At 45.9% G+C, this 18,295-nt stretch overlaps 1 protein-coding gene across 1 annotated transcript in view; it reads left to right on the forward strand.

Annotated features, from left to right (window-relative positions):
- The first annotated feature begins 314 nt into the window (after positions 1 to 314).
- The window catches only part of lima1a (LIM domain and actin binding 1a), a 48,292-nt gene continuing 30,311 nt past the window's right edge, over positions 315 to 18,295 (forward strand). Inside the window, exons 1-4 of the mRNA XM_084334181.1 lie at positions 315 to 656; positions 5,900 to 6,134; positions 11,042 to 11,081; positions 17,519 to 17,950. Of these exons, the coding sequence (XP_084190307.1) occupies positions 6,013 to 6,134; positions 11,042 to 11,081; positions 17,519 to 17,950 (594 nt within the window). The 5' untranslated portion in view covers positions 315 to 656; positions 5,900 to 6,012. The remainder of the gene's footprint in view (positions 657 to 5,899; positions 6,135 to 11,041; positions 11,082 to 17,518; positions 17,951 to 18,295) is intronic.

Genomic DNA, 18,295 nt, shown 5'->3' on the forward strand with positions numbered 1-18,295 from the left:
CCCTCCCCCTCTCTCTATCTCTCTCTCTCTCTCTCTCTCTCGCCCCCCTCTCTCTTCCTCTCTCTCTCCCTCTCTCTCTTCCTCCCTCCCCCCCTCTCTCCCCCTCCCTCTCCCTCTCCCCCTCCCCCGTCTTCCTCCCCCGTCGTCAGTGAGGATTGTGAATGAGGGGGTGAGTCACATCCTCTCACTCTCAGCCCCTCCGAGCTCATCGTGAGAAGGGCAGGCAGGCTGGAGTCGCCTGCAGCTCCACTCTGTTTCCAGGAATCCCGTGTTGTGGGAATTCCCGCGGACTGCCCTCCTCTCCGCTGCTCCCCGTATTCCCCCACAGGGGACTCGTGGTGGTGGTCTCCTCTCCGCATACCTTCAGGTCTCTCTCTCTCCTTTGTTGTTCTTCTGGCGACGGTAACAAACAAACCGCTCCCGATTGGACCGGCGGAGCCCTTACCTGCCAGGTGGAGGCGGGTGCCGTGCCTTTATTGGCGGAGAGGAGATTAATGGGGAGTGGCTAGACTCCTCCCACTCCCCCAGCCACTGAAAAGCACTGTGTTGGAACTAGCAGCAAACTGTTGAGCTACTGAGGAGTGCAGAGAGACAAACTGAACACCTGAGATACGAACCGGCCAGACAACGGGGTAAATAAAGGAACTCACTCACAGGTACGTATTTGTTGAAGAAGATAAGGGAATGTGGTTTGGAAGTTAGAAAGGTTTGCTTTTTTTTGTGGGGGGGGGGGGAGCTTGTTTGAAATGTTTGTCTTTAAAGAAAAAAAAGAAAAACAGTAACCATATGCTACTTTTGACTTTTGACGTTTGAATATGATTATAATCTCTTCGTTTGCACAAGTATAATTGTACACATACCAGGAATTAATATAATTGTTAAGTGTTTTTCCCCTTGTGATGATAATAATAGGTGTCCGTAGTAGAATTGCTAAGTTTTATTGCCCCATTAGAACTTTACTGCCAATTTGTAGACCAGCTGTGTTGCTGCATTGTGTGGTTGTTTAGTTTGAGGCCAGCTTTCAAAACTCAAGCTTTGCATAGTGAGGCTAACCTGATGCCTGTTTTACATACTGCTTTGCCTCTGTTTGCATGTCTCCTTCTGGTAGAGGTGACCTGCATTACAGTACATACACCAGCCTACTAGTCGGGACAATACTGTCCTCCCCGTCCATTGTGTTTGGAATGTTGGCACACAGCAGCAGTACAGTGTAGCCAGGGACCATTATGAAGACTGGGTGGGTGATGGTGGGTCGTTTGAGAACTAGACCACAAAATGTTATACCCAACACTTTTATCCAAAGTGACATATGGGCACATGACGCGGTTCTGTACGACAAGTCAGCAGGCAAGGAAGGGTACACCTCTTTCAGCCGAGTAACAATGTTCAATCAAAGTGTGAAGAAGGCTGGGTGGTCGTCTGAGAACTAGACCACAAAATGTTATTTACATTTACAAGTTATGTAGCTGAACACTTTTATCCAAAGTGACTTTGGCATGACGCCGGGCAGGAAGGGTGGGTACAACTCGTTCAGTAACCATGTTCAATCCAAATGTTAGTGCTGCAGCGTTGGAGTGGATAGTAGTAGAGATGTATTAGTATAGTAGGAAGAGTGCATGATGGTAGAGACGTATTAGTATAGTAGGAAGAGTGCATGATGGTAGAGACGTATTAGTATAGTAGGAAGAGTGCATGATGGTAGAGACGTATTAGTATAGTAGGAAGAGTGCATGATGGTAGAGACGTATTAGTATAGTAGGAAGAGTGCATGATGGTAGAGATGTATTAGTACAGTAGGAAGAGTGCATGATGGTAGAGACGTATTAGTATAGTAGGAAGAGTGCATGATGGTAGAGATGTATTAGTATAGTAGGAAGAGTGCATGATGGTAGAGATGTATTAGTATAGTAGGAAGAGTGCATGATGGTAGAGATGTATTAGTATAGTAGGAAGAGTGCATGATGGTAGAAGACAGTAGTGTTTATGTTATCAGAAAATAGATCTTCATTTGACTCGTTTATTTTTACAGTAGTATCAGCGGATAATATGCTTTCAACACTCGAGAAGCTTTTAAAACATTCTGTTCTATATAGTTTGAAGCAATAATGACGACCGGCCTAATTAATTAGGCAGCATCCTCCTCCTGACCCCACAATAGCCGACTCGACCCACCTGCTGACTTGACGACTAGCGAGAGGCCGCCGTCGTCGGACCGCTCGTCCACCTCCATTGTTTGATTGCGCCGGAGCGTGTGTTAATGCACGGATGACAGTTGGGTTCTTGACGGCGCCGGGGTGCGTGCGTCTGCTTGTCTTGGCCTCGGGCGAAGTGAACATGCGTCAGGAGGAAGGGGAGACGAGTCGGGACGTGTGCGTTGTTCTCGTGAAAGTGTTTAAAGTATGCGACTGACTTGTGTAACTCACTCGGTGTCTGACATGGCCTGTGTGATGATGATGATGATGATGATGGTGGGAGGCTTGTCTGCAGCTGGCTTCTTCAGCCTGGAGGCTCTCGTCTACGACCGGGCTGGTCTGAGGGGGGGGGGGGGGGGGGCGGGGGGGGAACAGATGGTGTGTATGGCTGGTCTTACTCACACCATCAACAAGCTGAGTCATACTGGGGGTGGGCCGGTCTCAGACCTACACACACACACACACAACACACTGATGTATGGTGATGTACACACAGTGTAGTGCACACTCATTTAGAGCAGTTACTTGTTGGCAGTGAGTATATTTTATTATACTGTAAAATGTATATTTGTAAACTGACTACTGGATCCTACACTGTGTGAACGGTATGTGCAATAATGTTAATGTTACTCACTTGTTGTGTCTTGTACCGTTTTCTTTTTAAGATCTTCTTATTTTTAGCATTTGCTTGTATTAGTAATGTGTGATCTGTGAAGGGCGGACTAGCAAACTTAAAGATTTTCATTGTACGGCGAACTGTCTTTAACTGTGCACGTGACAATAAATCATCTTGACCGAAGGTGAATTCAAGGGGCTAACTGGTGGTTCATATTACTCGTCGCCAGTCACAAGGAATGATTAGGCTTTTGCACGAGGCGACAGTATGTGTGACTATTTGGCTTTGATTATGACACGCATTGATACACATGCATTGTGCTTAGTGGAGAGTAGTAGGCTGAAATGGAGTAATGGAGTACACTGACTTAGTAATGGGTCACTTGGCTGTGTTATCACACACTGTAAGGAGGTTATCACTTTAATGTAACCACTTCACTTGGCTGTGTTATCACACACTGTAAGGAGTTGGTATCACTTTAATGTAACTTAAATTCACAACGTGCGGCGGTCAGGTGGCGTAGCGGAGATTGCGCTCGTCACCAACGCAGGAGACGCTGGGTTCGAGCCCAGCTCTCGGCGTTGCTACCAGCTTGGCTGGCCTTTCATACTAATACAATTGGCAGTATTAGGGGGAGGGAAAGCTGGCGGGTGGGAATCTGGCATTGTGGACAGCGACGCCTACAGGTCAGGTCTCGGCGCTTGATCAGCGGGGGCAGGACTTGGTGGAGATAGCGTGCCCTCCCACGCGTTACACTTCACCAATGAGAGTCCTCGCTGCCAAGTGAAAAGACGTCACTGGCTTGACGGCGCACGTCTCGGAGGAAGCGTGCGTTCGACATCAGGACACCCTTGTACCGACTTGTGGGAGAACATGCGTACAACAACCAGGTAGGGGAGGGGGGGGGGGGGGATTGGCACAACGACTAATTGGGACGGGGAGAAAATCAGAGAAAAATAGGAGAAAGAGAAGGTTAAAAAAAAAAAAAAAAAAAAGATCTTGTAATCTTCTAAGGTTCTAACTTCTTACATTTAGTCATTTAGCTGACACTTTTATCCAAAGCGACTTACAAGTTTTGTACAACAAGATGGCAGGAAGGGCACAACTCTATCAGCTGAGTAACAATGTTCATCAAAGTGTTGAGTGCTACAGTGTAGGTTAGTTTATTAGGACAAGTGCATGACAGTAAGGTTAGTTAGGGTTCGATTATAATAATAATTAAAAAAAAAAGATTATTTCATTTCAGGTTCTTCCGGTCTGTAGAGGAAATTACTTAGAAGGAAAGCTCAGTTGTAGTTAACTTAACATTCTTGAATTGAAAGTTAATATCCCTCCATTCACCTGTTTATTGGAGCCGTTTCTTGGTTGAGAGCGTAGAAAGGTCAAGCTGGAGACGGTGGGATTCGAACCCAGGCCAGCAGGGCTACGTAGATGTGGTCCAGAGCCATGCGGTCTTAAAGGAACACGCCAACATTTTGGGAAATCAGCTTACAGTCTTCTCCAGAGAGAGACGGGAAGATGGATATCAGTTTCCTCTATCTGGCTGCACGTTAGCCTAGCTTAGCACAATGAATGGAAGTGGACCGTGCCGGTTAGCCTTCGGGGGGAGAGGTGTTAGTTGGACAATGCCTAGGCTAACCGGCCATGTCCGCTTCCATTCATTGTGCTGTGCTAGGCTAACGTGCAGCCAGATAGAGGAGACTGCTATCCATCTTCTTGTTTCTCTCTGGAGAAGACTGTAAGCTGATTTCCCAAAATGTTGGCGTGTTCCTTTAACCGCTAGACCATCTCTGGGCACTTGGGATGTGTTTTTCTATTGTATTTGATGTGTTGGCTCCAGTGGGTCATGACAGAAAGTGGGTCAGAAAAGCACCCTGTGGAGAACCGGAGCGCGAGCAGAGCACCAACAGGACACCAACAATCAGGAGCTCACTATTCCCCTCAGCACTGCCGTTTGTTTATCAGACTTTGCCTTTATTTGTGTAGAGGAGCCAAAGCTATATATTTAGGTTATTGTATTATATGAATGTTTATTTGTATAACCTTACATTGAAACGGCATTAGGAATATTGATTGGATTTAGATAAAGTCATTGAACAGTCTTATTTGTCATAATCAAACATTCTAGAACAGTGGTCACCAACCTTTTTAAGCCCAAGATCACTTTCGTTTTTTTTGGTGAAGGCAAGATCTACCTATTGAAGCGTTGAGAGAAAAAGACAGCCAAGATTGTACTTTAAACTAAATAACTTGTATTTGCCTGTATTCTAATTACATGCAATGCTTTGGTCCAACATTAAAACGTCAAAGTAGAACTGTAATATGTACTTTCTCAGTCAGTGCTAAGTGCAGTCATCTTATGCAGCATCACTTTTCGCATCAAAACAAAAGTAGAACTGTAATGTGGACTTTCTCATATTATTAACATTGACAAACATATTTACAATTAGCATTTTATAAAGTAGAACTGTAATGTGTACTTTCTCAGTCAGTGCTAAGTGCAGCATCATTTTCACATCAAAACAAAAGTAGAACCGTGTACTTTCTCAGTCAGTGCTAATGCAGCATCACTTTTCACATCAAAACAAAAGTAGAACTGTAATGTGGACTCTCAGGGAAAGATCTTCAGGGAAAGATCGACAGGGAAAGTCTCAAAGATCGACCATGGTGACCACTGTCCTAGAACATTTGTGATGTCACAGTATGATCTCATAATCAAACATTCTAGAACATTTGTGATGTCACAGTATGATGTCATAACCTCGCAAGTTGAATATATTCAACAATTCTCTCAGAAGAGGTCCGTGTGCCTATTGAAACAGTGCTGAGCAGTACTGAAGTAGTGACGTGAGTATTTAGGAAAATAGCTTTAGGATCACTTCTGTAAAGAAAGACTTCGCTGTGGAAGAGAAATAAACCACTTGGATATCTTTGTTTTACACCGGAGCGGCTGTGGACCTTATTTTTCTTTATCTTTTTCTTTTGTACGACTCACGAGTAAGCAACTTGAAGTGGAACGTCGGCCCTCATAATTTGTTTATTGTCATTTTTATTAAATATACTCCACATGTTTTGTGTTCTCTCCCACTAGAGCCCTGGGGAGTACTCCTGCCGAGCAGACAGACAGACAGACAGACAGACAGACAGACAGACAGACAGACAGACAGACAGACAGACAGACAGACAGACAGACAGACAGACAAGATGGCCTCCGTCACTCCATTCCGCAGGCACTGGGGATCCCAGTCCATGAGGGTCACGGCTAAGGAGATGTCCATCATCACCACCAGAGGGAAGAACAACGCCATCGCAGAGCGTTTCTCCAAGTACGTCTCTCTGTCTCTCTTTCTGAATAATGTCCCTCTCTGGTAAAAGAGACAGTCCAACAATTTTGTTCCTCACATTTACCCGTTCACTCGCACAATGACGGCAGAGGCGAACATGCAAGCAAGGAGCCAACCTGCTTATCGGGAGCAGTTAAGTGTCTTGCTCAAGGACACTTCGACACGCTGCCCGGGAGGAGCGGGAATCGAAACAACCGGGAACCAGACGACTGCTCTACCTCCTGAGCCACTGCCCGCCCCCCCCCCCCCACCCTCTCTGACCTTTTGTCCTAATGTACAGCCACTGAAGTCTAATATAATAACAGTGCGCAGCCAGTCTGTCAGTCATTCACTAGCGTTCTGTCAACAGATGAGTGGCAGGCGGTCTAGTCGTTGGTCGGTCGGGTCGTCCCGCCCACTCGCCTCTTTACTCTTGAGTGTTGTTGTCTTCACAACAGAACGTCCTCCCGATCAGCAGTTTTTACCCCCTCGTGCGTCAGCTGTGTTTATCAATAACATCAGCCCGAACCAGTTCCTCCAGTCGCGCATAATTGCCCTGTAACCATGTATGTACTGTATGCATGCTTGGGTTTTTTCCCTAGTAAAACTTTAAGTGAAGTACAGTCACAGTGTGTTGACGCCATCTCTCAGGGCTTCCAGGTCAAAGGCTCGATCTGCGATCCCAAGGGTAAACAAAAGGGTGGCCTCCCTCACCTCGCCGTACCTCGGGGTCGAGGAGCAGTGTGTTGACTCTTTCCTTCTCCCAAATCAATCGGATTTATTTATAGAGCAATTTTTTTTTAATTGTTTTTACATTTTTTTTTATCTTTCTCCGATTTTTCTCTGTTTTCCCCCCGTCCCAATTTAGTCGTTGTGCCAATCCCCCCCCCCCCCCCCCCCCCTACCTGGTTGTTGTGCGCATGTTCTCCTACTGGTTAGTACAAGGGAACCCTGAAGTATCCGCACGCTTCCTCCGACACGTGCGGCGACAGCCAGTGGCTCTTTTCTCACCTGGCAGCGAGGGCTCTCATTGGTGAAGTGTAACGCGTGGGAGGTCACGCTGCCTTCCTCAAGTCCTGCCTCCGCTGAGCAAGCGCCCAGACCTGACCTGTAGGCGTCGCTGTCCACAACGCCAGATTACCACCCACGGCTTCCCTCCCCCTAACCCAGCCAAACGAGCGATCAGCCCAAGCCAAGGCAATGCTGACTCCGGGAGTCGAGACCGCAGCCTTATAGAGCACATTTAAACACGACGCATGTCAACCAACGTGCTGTACGGAGGGTAGATACATGGATACATGCATCTAGACAACATATAGACAACAATCGCATCTCGGTTATACAGGAGGACACACAAGCAAACGGGGCATGAGTCGGTGTACATCGGGAAATGCTAATGAGTAGAAATGGGTTTTGAGTCGAGACTTGAAGGCATCTGTCGAGGGGGCAAGCCTAATGGAGGTGGGGATGCTGTTCCAGTTGATAGACTCGTGATAAAGTGACTGATTTTTGTATTTGTTTTATTTTGTGGATGTAAAGCGTTTGTTTGATTTGATAACATTTGTTAACACACTGAAGTAAATCACAACAAAAAGATGAAAAGATCTCTGGTAATCCGGAGGTTCCCGGTTCGATTCCCGCTCCTCCCGGGCAGCGTGTCGGAAGTGTCCTTGAGCAAGACACTTGACCATTAACTGCTCCCGATGAGCAGGTTGGCACCTCGCATGGTCGCCTCCGCCGTCAGTGTGTGAGGGAATGGGTGAATGTGAGGAACAAATTGTAAAGCGCTTTGGATAAAAGCTGTTGTATAAATGCAGCCATTTACCATTTAACACTTCCTTTGGTCAATTCCTCATTCCAATTTCCAATAAGAAACTATACAAAAACAAAAACAAAAAAAACAGACTGGGCTTTCTAACCTGCTTGTGCACAGTTGTTAAAGTAAGTGGTATGTTTTTAAATAGCTCTACATTCCTACAGCCATCGCTGATGTAGAGTGTCTGGTCCCTCCTGCTCTGCAGTAAACGCAAAATACATTCTCTGGTATCCTGTTCTCACTTTATCCAATCAGGAGAGAGAACTCCACTAAGTGGGGCGTGGCTAGCAGTAAAAACATGGCCTATCTTTTCCACCTAAACGCTTCAGTAAAATATGTTTCCATTTTAGGCCAGAAACAGGATATGGCTAATCGCTGGATCTTAATTCATATTTGATCTGCAGCAACGCATACTTTCACAGCCGGGCACGCAGACTGACGTGGTTCTAGGGTGGCTTGTGCTCATGAACCTTCTCTTTTTCCACCTTTTTCGACGGTTCACTAAATTTATATTCCATTATGATATTATGTTCTATGAATTATATGTTCCATATGTACAACATTTTTGGCCAGAAATATAATATGCAATTGCTGGATCTTAATTCATATTTGATCTGCAAGTTAGGTTTGACAGGAAGTTACCCAAAATACAGATTTACAGCGCCTTCATTTTGTGTGAAAATGGTCCTTTACAAACCACTTCCATTATTGCAGTGCCTCCATCTGACCACTAGGAGGTGCTGTTGTCCCTGTGGCTATAGGAGATGCATGCCCCCCCCTCCCCCTACTACACACTACTAATACACTAGACTACACACTACTAATACACTAGACTACACACTACTAATACACTAGACTACACACTACTAATACACTAGACTACACACTACTAATACACTAGACTACACACTACTAATACACTAGACTACACACTACTAATACACTAGACTACACACTACTAATACACTAGACTACACACTACTAATACACTAGACTACACACTACTAATACACTAGACTACACACTACTAATACACTAGACTACACACTACTAATACACTAGACTACACACTACTAATACACTAGACTACACACTACTAATACACCAGACTACACACTACTAATACACTAGACTACACACTACTAATACACTAGACTACACACTACTAATACACTAGACTACACACTACTAATACACTAGACTACACACTAGTCTACTCTACACACTATTAGACTATAACTAGATGATAGTCTAGTTATAGATTGTGCAAAGCGTCAATACAAGATAAGGGAGAAGAAGCAAACTCTCCATACAAAAAGACTCCGTAGCAGACAGTAGACCCAGACGGTAGACCTGGACCGTAGACCCAAAACTATTCTGTGAATAATGCGTTTCTGTTTCACTGTCTTGGTTGCTCCTGGGAGCTCCTTTTGTCTCACTGTGCATTTCTACTGGTGGCCATTATTACATCACTGTGATGATTCACTTTCTCTCTCCCCCAATCTCTCTTCTCCTTTTTCTTGTATTCTTAGGGTACCTTGTGTAGACCGTTTACTCTTACTCTGATTCATGGTATATAGATTAAAATGCTTTGTATACAGTTTATTTCTCTCATATTTCAATTAGGGATGCACCAATCCGACTTTTTCATTCCCGATACCGATACCTGGGCTTTGGGTATCGGCCGATACCGAGTACCGATCCGATACCCATTGTTCAATTAATAAACTGTATGCCTCACTGTGTGGAAAGAGATCAGGCTTGACTTAAAACATTCCTAACTTAGTGAAGCAAAATGTAACAAATTAACACATGGATATAAATTTACTGAATTGTTATTTATTATAAAAATGAAATAACAAAAAAATACCCGATACCCGATCTCAATATCGGATCACATCTGGGCCAATATCCGATATCAATATCGGATCGGTGCATCCCTAATTTCAATATTCAGATCAAATTGGATTGCCTATATGTTCATTCGATCTTTATTTATACTCTATAATACACGGAGTAATTAAACTAATTTACAGTGCCGTCGAGATGTTACATACACAAGTGTCACAGTGTGTTCATAAATATATAAAGACATCAGACAATCCGAATAATTAAGAGCACATTTTAAAATACATAAAAAAAAAAAGAAAAAAATCTTTTTAAAAGAATAAAATAGCTAAAAATTAAAACTGAGGTAATAATTTTAAAACAATTACATATTGTGATGACCTGATTGGTCATTAAGGTTCTAAACCGACCCAAAGACACTAGTGTCTAGTTTCAGTGTTTCCTGCAGGGTATTCCATGATGTAGGGGCAAAAAAGCCAAAAGCAGATCTACCAAGTTCAGTACAAACTCTAGGCACTCTTAAGTGTAAGCCAAAAACTGGATCGTGTACGACAGGGTCCAGTGGTCCATTCCAATAAAGAACTAATATAATTTGGACAATCTCTAATTATGGCTTTATAAATAAAAAGATTGCAATGCAACTTACGTCTCTCTCTGCCAGACCTTATTATATAGGATACAACGGTGAGTACCATAACTATCACCGGTGATAAATCTAATGGCTGAATGATAAACAGAGTCTAAGGTCTTAATAAGAGTGGAAGCCACTGCATGTCTATAAATCACATCTCCGTAATCCAAAACGGATTAGGAACACTGCTTCAACAACTCTCTTTCTACTAATCATAGGGAAGTTGGCTCTATTTCTATACAAAAAGCCAATCTTTTTCCGTAATTTACTGGCGAGAACGCCCACATGATATTTAAATGCAAGTCCTTCATCGATCCAAATACCAAGGTATTATTATGTATGTCTTTCTACTATTACAGGTGGCCTGTTGGGATGTTGGATGTGAAAAACAGATTTTATATGTCTGCACTTTATGTGCTAATTTTCCTGTATTTTTTTTTTCCTGTTGTGAAGCACGTTGAACTGCAGTTTCTGTATGAAAGGTGCCATACAAATAAAGTTTTATTATTATTACGCTGCCCATACCTGTACCCCTCCCCCTCCCCCATGCTACTATGACGACTGCATTTCCCCCGAGGAGATCAATAAAGGAACATGTTATCTCGTCATCTTCAGGTACCAGCTGGCTGCGGAGGAAGGGGATAAGAAGAAAGCGGTGCGTACCAAACACAATGAAACGTCTCTTTTTGTCACAATAGGAAGAAGAAGAAGTCTTTAATTGTCATGCAGATTAACACACGCATGCGAGATGTCCGACGCACAGGAACACACACACACGCGCACTGAGTCGCAGACGAATTGTCTCTCTGTACTTTTCCCATCCTGTCGTCCTTAGGGTTGGGCATCGTTTGGATTTGAACGATTCCGGTTCCAATTCTGATTCTCCATATAGATTCCTGTTCTAAACGATTCTCGATTCCGATTCTTTGAGGTGCAGGTCAAAACGGGCCACAGCTTATTTCGCAGGAGAAATCTTTTTTTTGTGAAATGTTTAACTTTTTTCATACTATTCACATTTTCAGTTGACTTAATACAGTTGAATTTGGTTGCTGTACTGTAACTAGGGTATTAATTAACAAAGAAATATTTTTTTTTATTTTTTTTTAAGAATCGAAATTAAGAATCGAAATGCAAATATGTTACTTCCGGTTCCAGAACCGGAAGTTATGAACCGGTTCCTATTAGAACCGGTTTTCGGTGCCCAACCCTAGGTCCTCCCCCCCCCCAAGGACAGCCGGGAGCAGACACTGGTTGCGGCGTGGGCCGCGCCCCGGGGACCAATCCAAGTGCTCCTGTCCGTCTTCGTCAGGAACGCGGCAGCGTTGGCGATCTGTTGTGCATGTTTTTCCATTGAGTTTATCTTATTGGGAGGAGAAACCCTTGCGAGCACGGGGGGGGGGGGGGGGGGGGGAGGAGAACATGCAAACTCAACACAGAAAGGCCCGGGAGATACCCCCCCACCTGGGTACCTGGCAACGCGAAAACCTTGTCCCCAAGCGGGAATCAAACCCAGGACCTTCTAGCTGTGAGGCGACAGTGTTAACCACTACACCACCGTGCTGCCAATAGGGACACCCTGCTACCTGTATCTCTCTCTCTCTCTCTCTCGCCATCTCTTCCTCTCCCCCCTCTTTCTCTCCTTCTCTCTCTCCCTCTCTCTCTCCCCCCTCCTCTCTCTCTCTCTCTTCTTCTCTCTCTCTCTCTCTCTCTCTCTCTCTCTCTCTCTCTCTCTCTCTCTCTCTCTCTCTCTCGTATTGCGGTGACACACCGACCGAGTCACTAGCTCCTTTGCCTGTCGGTCCACATGTTGCACTTGAAGGCTAGTTAAAGCTGTAATCCTCATTTAGAGACTTTAATCCGAAGGTAATACGTCTGTCTTTGAACACTTAAGGTCTCCCGACTGCACCCCGTAGCCCTAGACTTAACCCCTTAATCAGGGGCCTGTTTTATAGACGTAGGCAAGTGATATTGATCGACTGGTGAGTTGTATTTCCATTGTGATCATTCATTCCACAATGATAAAGTTAACGACATTAGCTGTCGTTATCCATCTTGGGATCGTGACGAGCGTTGCGACGTGTGGACCGACACAAAGTAGTGTGCCAGCGGGCTGGGAAACGCTTACGTTGCTTGGCAACGGTCCAGTCGCCGTCCAGTGGCGGAACCGTTTGTGTTGGCGGAGCCAAAGAAATGATTAACAAATCATAATCTGTTACTTATTATTACTGTTGGCTAATAAATGCCGCTCGTATATATGTCAGCCTCGTCCCTACGAGTGAATCACAGCCGTGCTGTTAATAATAATAATAATAAACGTTATTTGTATATCACCTTTCATACAAGAATTGCAGCTCAAAGGGCTTCACGGCAGTAAAAAAAAAAAAAAAAACTTGGCAGATCAAGAGCAATGCATAAAGTGCAGACATAAAATAAGTATAAAACGAGCATCAGAATAGACATGGGACACTAAATCACAGTTCTTAATGTCCGGATCTAACATCCCAATGGGCCTCTTTTTGTTTACGTTTTGATCGTCACACATAATATAGAAAGTGTTTAAATGGACGGTAATAAAAGAGCAAAATAGTGCAGTGCAATGAAATGGATGGTAAAGTACAATAGACGGGAGTAAAATAATGCAAAAGTGCAGTTCTGAATGACTTGTTTAAAGCGGTTTTAAACCTGTTGCTTCAGTATAACGGTGCGGTCCTCATGTGGTATCGATGATGATGATGATGATGATGATGACTGCATGTTAAAAGACAAAAACAAAAGATGCATGTTAGGCAGGGGCTACAGATAAACTAGCTCATTAGCTAATTCTTCTGGCACATGTACATTGATGTGAAGACTGAAGATGTTGATTAATGATGATGATGACTGCATGTTAAAAGACAAAAACAAAAGACATGCATGTCAGTCAGGGACTACAAAGGAAAACTAGCTCATTAGCTAATTCTTCTGGCACATGTACATTGATGTGGAAACTGAAGACGTTGATTTAATGTGCACTGTCCCTGGGTAAAAAAAAAAAAAAGGGGGTCAGTGTGCTGTGAGTCGTGCCCGGGTTGGCAGCAGGGGAGACGCTGCCGTCTCTGTCTCTGGGTACAGACGCTCGGCAGGAGGGCGCGTGTCCCGTCTGCACGGTCAGTCGGTCTCCAGCAGACGGGACACTCGCGGCAGCGGGTTAAACGCGGAGGTGTGTGCGTTTGTTTTTTTAGACATCAGAGTGGGCTAACGAACGGAACGATTTTTTGATTCAGAATGAAGAGGAAGCAGCCGATTGGAATGTTAACGGTTCAACGTTAGTGTACAGTAGGTCGACCCTTTTGTTGTCGTTTGGGAATTAACCGTGCGCGTTGGCAGGCTAAAGTTTTTGTCGTCGTCGATGAATGAATCGTGCACCCGATGGGTGACAAAGTGATGACGGGGGGGGGGGGGGGGTAGATTAAGGAACTGCACTATAATGTAACTATTCTAGAATGATACGTTTCTAGAGGATAGAAATTATGAGGGGGACAGTATTCAGGAGACTGTCTCTCTTACCAGAGAGGGACAGTATTCAGGAGACTGTCTCTCTTACCAGAGATGATGAGAGGGGCATTATTCAGGAGACTGTCTCTCTTACCAGAGAGGGACATTATTCAGGAGACTGTCTCTCTTACCAGAGAGGGACATTATTCAGGAGACTGTCTCTCTTACCAGAGAGGGACATTATTCAGGAGACTGTCTCTCTTACCAGAGAGGGACATTATTCAGGAGACTGTCTCTCTTACCAGAGAGGGACATTATTCAGGAGACTGTCTCTCTTACCAGAGAGGGACATTATTCAGGAGACTGTCTCTCTTACCAGAGAGGGACATTATTCAGGAGACGGTCTCTCTTACCAGAGAGGGACATTATTCAGGAGACTGTCTCTCTTACCAGAGAGGGACATTATTCAGGAGACTGTCTCTCTTACCAGAGAGGGACATTATTCAGGAGACTGTCTCTCTTAGCAGAGAGGGACATTATTCAGGAGACCGTCTCTTTTAGCAGAGAGGGACATTATTCAGGAGACTGTCTCTTTTAGCAGAGAGGGACATTATTCAGGAGACCGTCTCTTTTAGCAGAGAGGGACATTATTCAGGAGACTCTCTTTTACCAGAGAGGGACATTATTCAGGAGACCGTCTCTTTTTAGCAGAGAAGGGACGTGAACCCATGACCTCACAGGGGGCTTCCAGTGAGTCACCTCAGTGATCTGTTGTTGTTCGTTCTGTTTTAGAGCCGAGTGGGTTCTTCACGGCGCGGACAGGAAGTGGTCTCTACTGCCGCTCTCTTTTCTACCTCGTCTCATTTCCTCGTCTTTTTTATTTTATTTTTTTTTTTACCCCCAGCCCTTTACTTCGCTGACTTTCTCTTTCAGATTTTTCTCTCCCCCCCTCTCTCTCTCTCTCTCTCTCTCTCTCTCTCTCTTTCCTCTCTGTGTTTCTCTACGGTGTAGGGGGTGAGCTCTCTCTTTTTCTCTACGGTGTAGCGGGGGGGGGCTCTCCCTCCCTCCTTCCCTCTCCGTTTCCTCCTCTTTCCTCTGTTTCTCTACGGCGTAGGGGGTGGGTTCTCCCTCTCTCTCCCTCCTCTCTCTGTTTCCTCCTCTCTCTCTCTCTACGGTGTATGGGGGTTGGCTCTCTCGCTCTACGGTGTAGGGGGTGAGCTCTCTTTTTTTCTCTACGGTGTGGCGGGGGGCTCTCCCTCCCTCCCTCCTTCCCTCTCCGTTTCCTCCTCTTTCCTCTATGTTTCTCTACGGCGTAGGGGGTGGGTTCTCCCTCCTCTCTCTGTTTCCTCCTCCTCTCTCTCTCTCTACGGTGTATGGGGGTTGGCTCTCTCGCTCTACGGTATAGGGGGTGGTCTCTCTCTCTCTCTACGGTATAGGGGGTGGTCTCTCTCTCTCTCTACGGTGTAGGGGGTGGTCTCTCTCTCTCTCCGGTGTAGGGGGTGGTCTCTCTCTCTCTCGCTCTACGGTGTAGGGGGTGGTCTCTTTCTCTCTCTCCCTCCTCTCTCTGTTTCCTCCTCCTCTCTCTCTCTCTACGGTGTAGGGGGTGGTCTCTCTCTCTCTGGTGTAGGGGATGGTCTCTCTCTCTCTACGGTGTAGGGGGTGGTCTCTCTCTCTCTCCGGTGTAGGGGTGGTCTCTCTCTCCGGTGTAGGGGGTGGTCTCTCTACGGTGTAGGGGGTGGTCTCTCTCTCTCGCTCTCTCTCTCTACGGTGTAGGGGTGGTCTCTCTCTCTCTCTCTCTCTCTCTCTCTCTCTCTCTCTCTCTCTACGGTGTAGGGGGTGGGCTCTCTCCCCCTTCATGCTGATCACTTCACAAGACTCACATCTGGGACAGCTTGTAGCGTTTCCAGCCGGTCAGCAGACGCACACTCAAACACACACACACACACACACACACCCACCCACACACACTCGCATCTCTCTCTCTCTCTCTCTCTCTCTCTCTGTCTCTCTCTCTCTCACAACTCTCTCTCTCCCTCCGCCAACTGGACGCCAGCTCATCGTCTAACTCAGGTTATTTTTGTTCTTTTTTCTTTTCTACCTTCTTTTGACAAAAAACAAGAGGTGTTTTCCTTCTTTATATTCAGTTCTGTAACAAAGAAAGTTAAACGTACGCTCTCTCTCTCTCTCTCTCTCTGGTCTTCTCTCTCTCTCTCTCTGGTCTTCTCTCTCTCTGGTATTTATCAAAGACAGACAGGTTAATAGGAAGTGCTGGCTGACTCGCTAATGGCTTTTTCTTTTGTTTCTCTGCCGTTTACTTTTTGCTAGTTTAAAAAAAAAAAAAAAAAAACGTTCCATCACCTCCCCGTCTCTATTGTATTCCTCCCTGTCTCGTCGTTAGTTAGTTTTCTTTCGCATGGATCATGTTGGTAGTTTGTCAGAAGTTGTGTGGAGACTGATCTTGAGTCTGTTAGCACGCTAGCTGCCCTCAGCAGTGGATATGAGAAATCTAATGGCATGAGGTCAACAACATTGATGCAATTCATTATGGGACGTCGGCTTCAACACTGAATCTATTCTTGGTACTAAAGCTACGAAAGTCTTGAGAAAAAAGATGGTAGTAGTCATCACATTTCTTGTGCGTGGCTGTTTTCTGTGCCTGGGTGTAACACAGTGTGATGCGTGTCATCTGTTCCTTCCTCCTCACCGCTCCGTTAGTGCGTCTGAAGTTACTCGGAAGTGAAGGTCTTGTGGTTATTGAAGCTCTGTTGCCGGTGCCTTCACCAGACCACGGCAGTGTTGTGGTTATTGAAGCTTTGTTGCCGGTGCCTTCACCAGACCACGGCAGTGTTGTGGTTATTGAAGCTTTGTTGCCGGTGCCTTCACCAGACCACGGCAGTGTTGTGGTTATTGAAGCTCTGTTGCCGGTGCCTTCACCAGACCACGGCAGTGTTGTGGTTATTGAAGCTGGTGCCTTCACCAGACCACGGCAGTGTTGTGGTTATTGAAGCTTTGTTGCCGGTGCCTTCACCAGACCACGGCAGTGTTGTGGTTATTGAAGCTTTGTTGCCGGTGCCTTCACCAGACCACGGCAGTGTTGTGGTTATTGAAGCTGTGTTGCCGGTGCCTTCACCAGACCACGGCAGTGTTGTGGTTATTGAAGCTTTGTTGCCGGTGCCTTCACCAGACCACGGCAGTGTTGTGGTTATTGAAGCTCTGCCTTCACCAGACCACGGCTGAGGCCGCCCCCTACTGGCTGCTCTCCTCCTGACCCGACGACCTGGATGCAGATTAGCCAAACATCGCTCACATATTGGACGAATAATGGCCTCGTTATGATGATCTCATGTTTTTCCAGCATCAGCGTTTTCTTTAAAAGCACAGGGGTCAGGGGTCAGGGTCCCCACGCTGCTGGCGGGCCGGTCTGGTGGGTTCTGGTGGGTTCTCACATGACATGGTATGTTGTCACGAGCCCGGGGTCCTACCTGACAAAAGCACTAGTATGTTTTTAACGAGCCCAGCTCCTGAGGTGAGACTGGGCCCCCCCCCCCCCCCCCCCCCGGCTGAAATAATAACGAATAAAGACCCTCTCTCTCTCTCTCTCTCTCTCTCCTCCTCCAGGTGGTGGATCCCTCGACCCTGTCCCTCCGCAGTGGGAACCTGAGCGTGTTGAAGAAGCGCTGGGAGCAGCACACGCCCGATCCCAGCAGCAGCAGCAGGACCCAGTCTCCGGCCACGCCTTGCCTCCTCCCCGTGGCGTCCCAGACGACCACCCGCTCCTTCGCCGCTCCTCCTCACTCGGCCGGACCCAAACCCACCACCAGACAGGCCTCGCTGTTCGAGGAGCCAGAGCCAGAGCCAGAGGCTCGTCGGGACCGGCCCCGCGTCGCCCCCCCGGAGCACCAGGCGGACATGGAGAAGACGACGCCCAGGAGGAGGGAGTGTGAGGGGGGCGCGGCGGCGGAGGTGCCCGCCTCGGAGAAGCCCAGCGTGCCCCTCAACAGCCTGAAGATGATGTTCGAGGAGAAGGGGGAGAAGCCGAGCAACAAGAAGGCGAGCCTTTCACCTTGTTTACATTTAGCCATTTTAGCTTTTGTCCAAAATGAGTTACAAGTTGTGTATAGAAGGGTATAACTCATTACATTTCATCACACTTGAGCGCTACAGTCTTGGGTGCATAGTAGTATAGACATATTAGTATAGTAGTATAGACATATTAGTATAGTAGTATAGACATATTAGTATAGTAGTATAGACATATTAGCATAGTAGTATAGACATAGTAGTATAGACATAGTAGTATAGTAGTAGTATAGACATAGTAGTATAGTAGTAGTATAGACATAGTAGTATAGTAGTAGTATAGACATAGTAGCATAGTAGTATAGACATAGTAGT

The sequence above is a fragment of the Notolepis coatsorum genome, assembly GCF_963971535.1.
Source record: "Notolepis coatsorum genome assembly, chromosome: 17".
NCBI classification, from domain to species: domain Eukaryota; kingdom Metazoa; phylum Chordata; class Actinopteri; order Aulopiformes; family Paralepididae; genus Notolepis; species Notolepis coatsorum.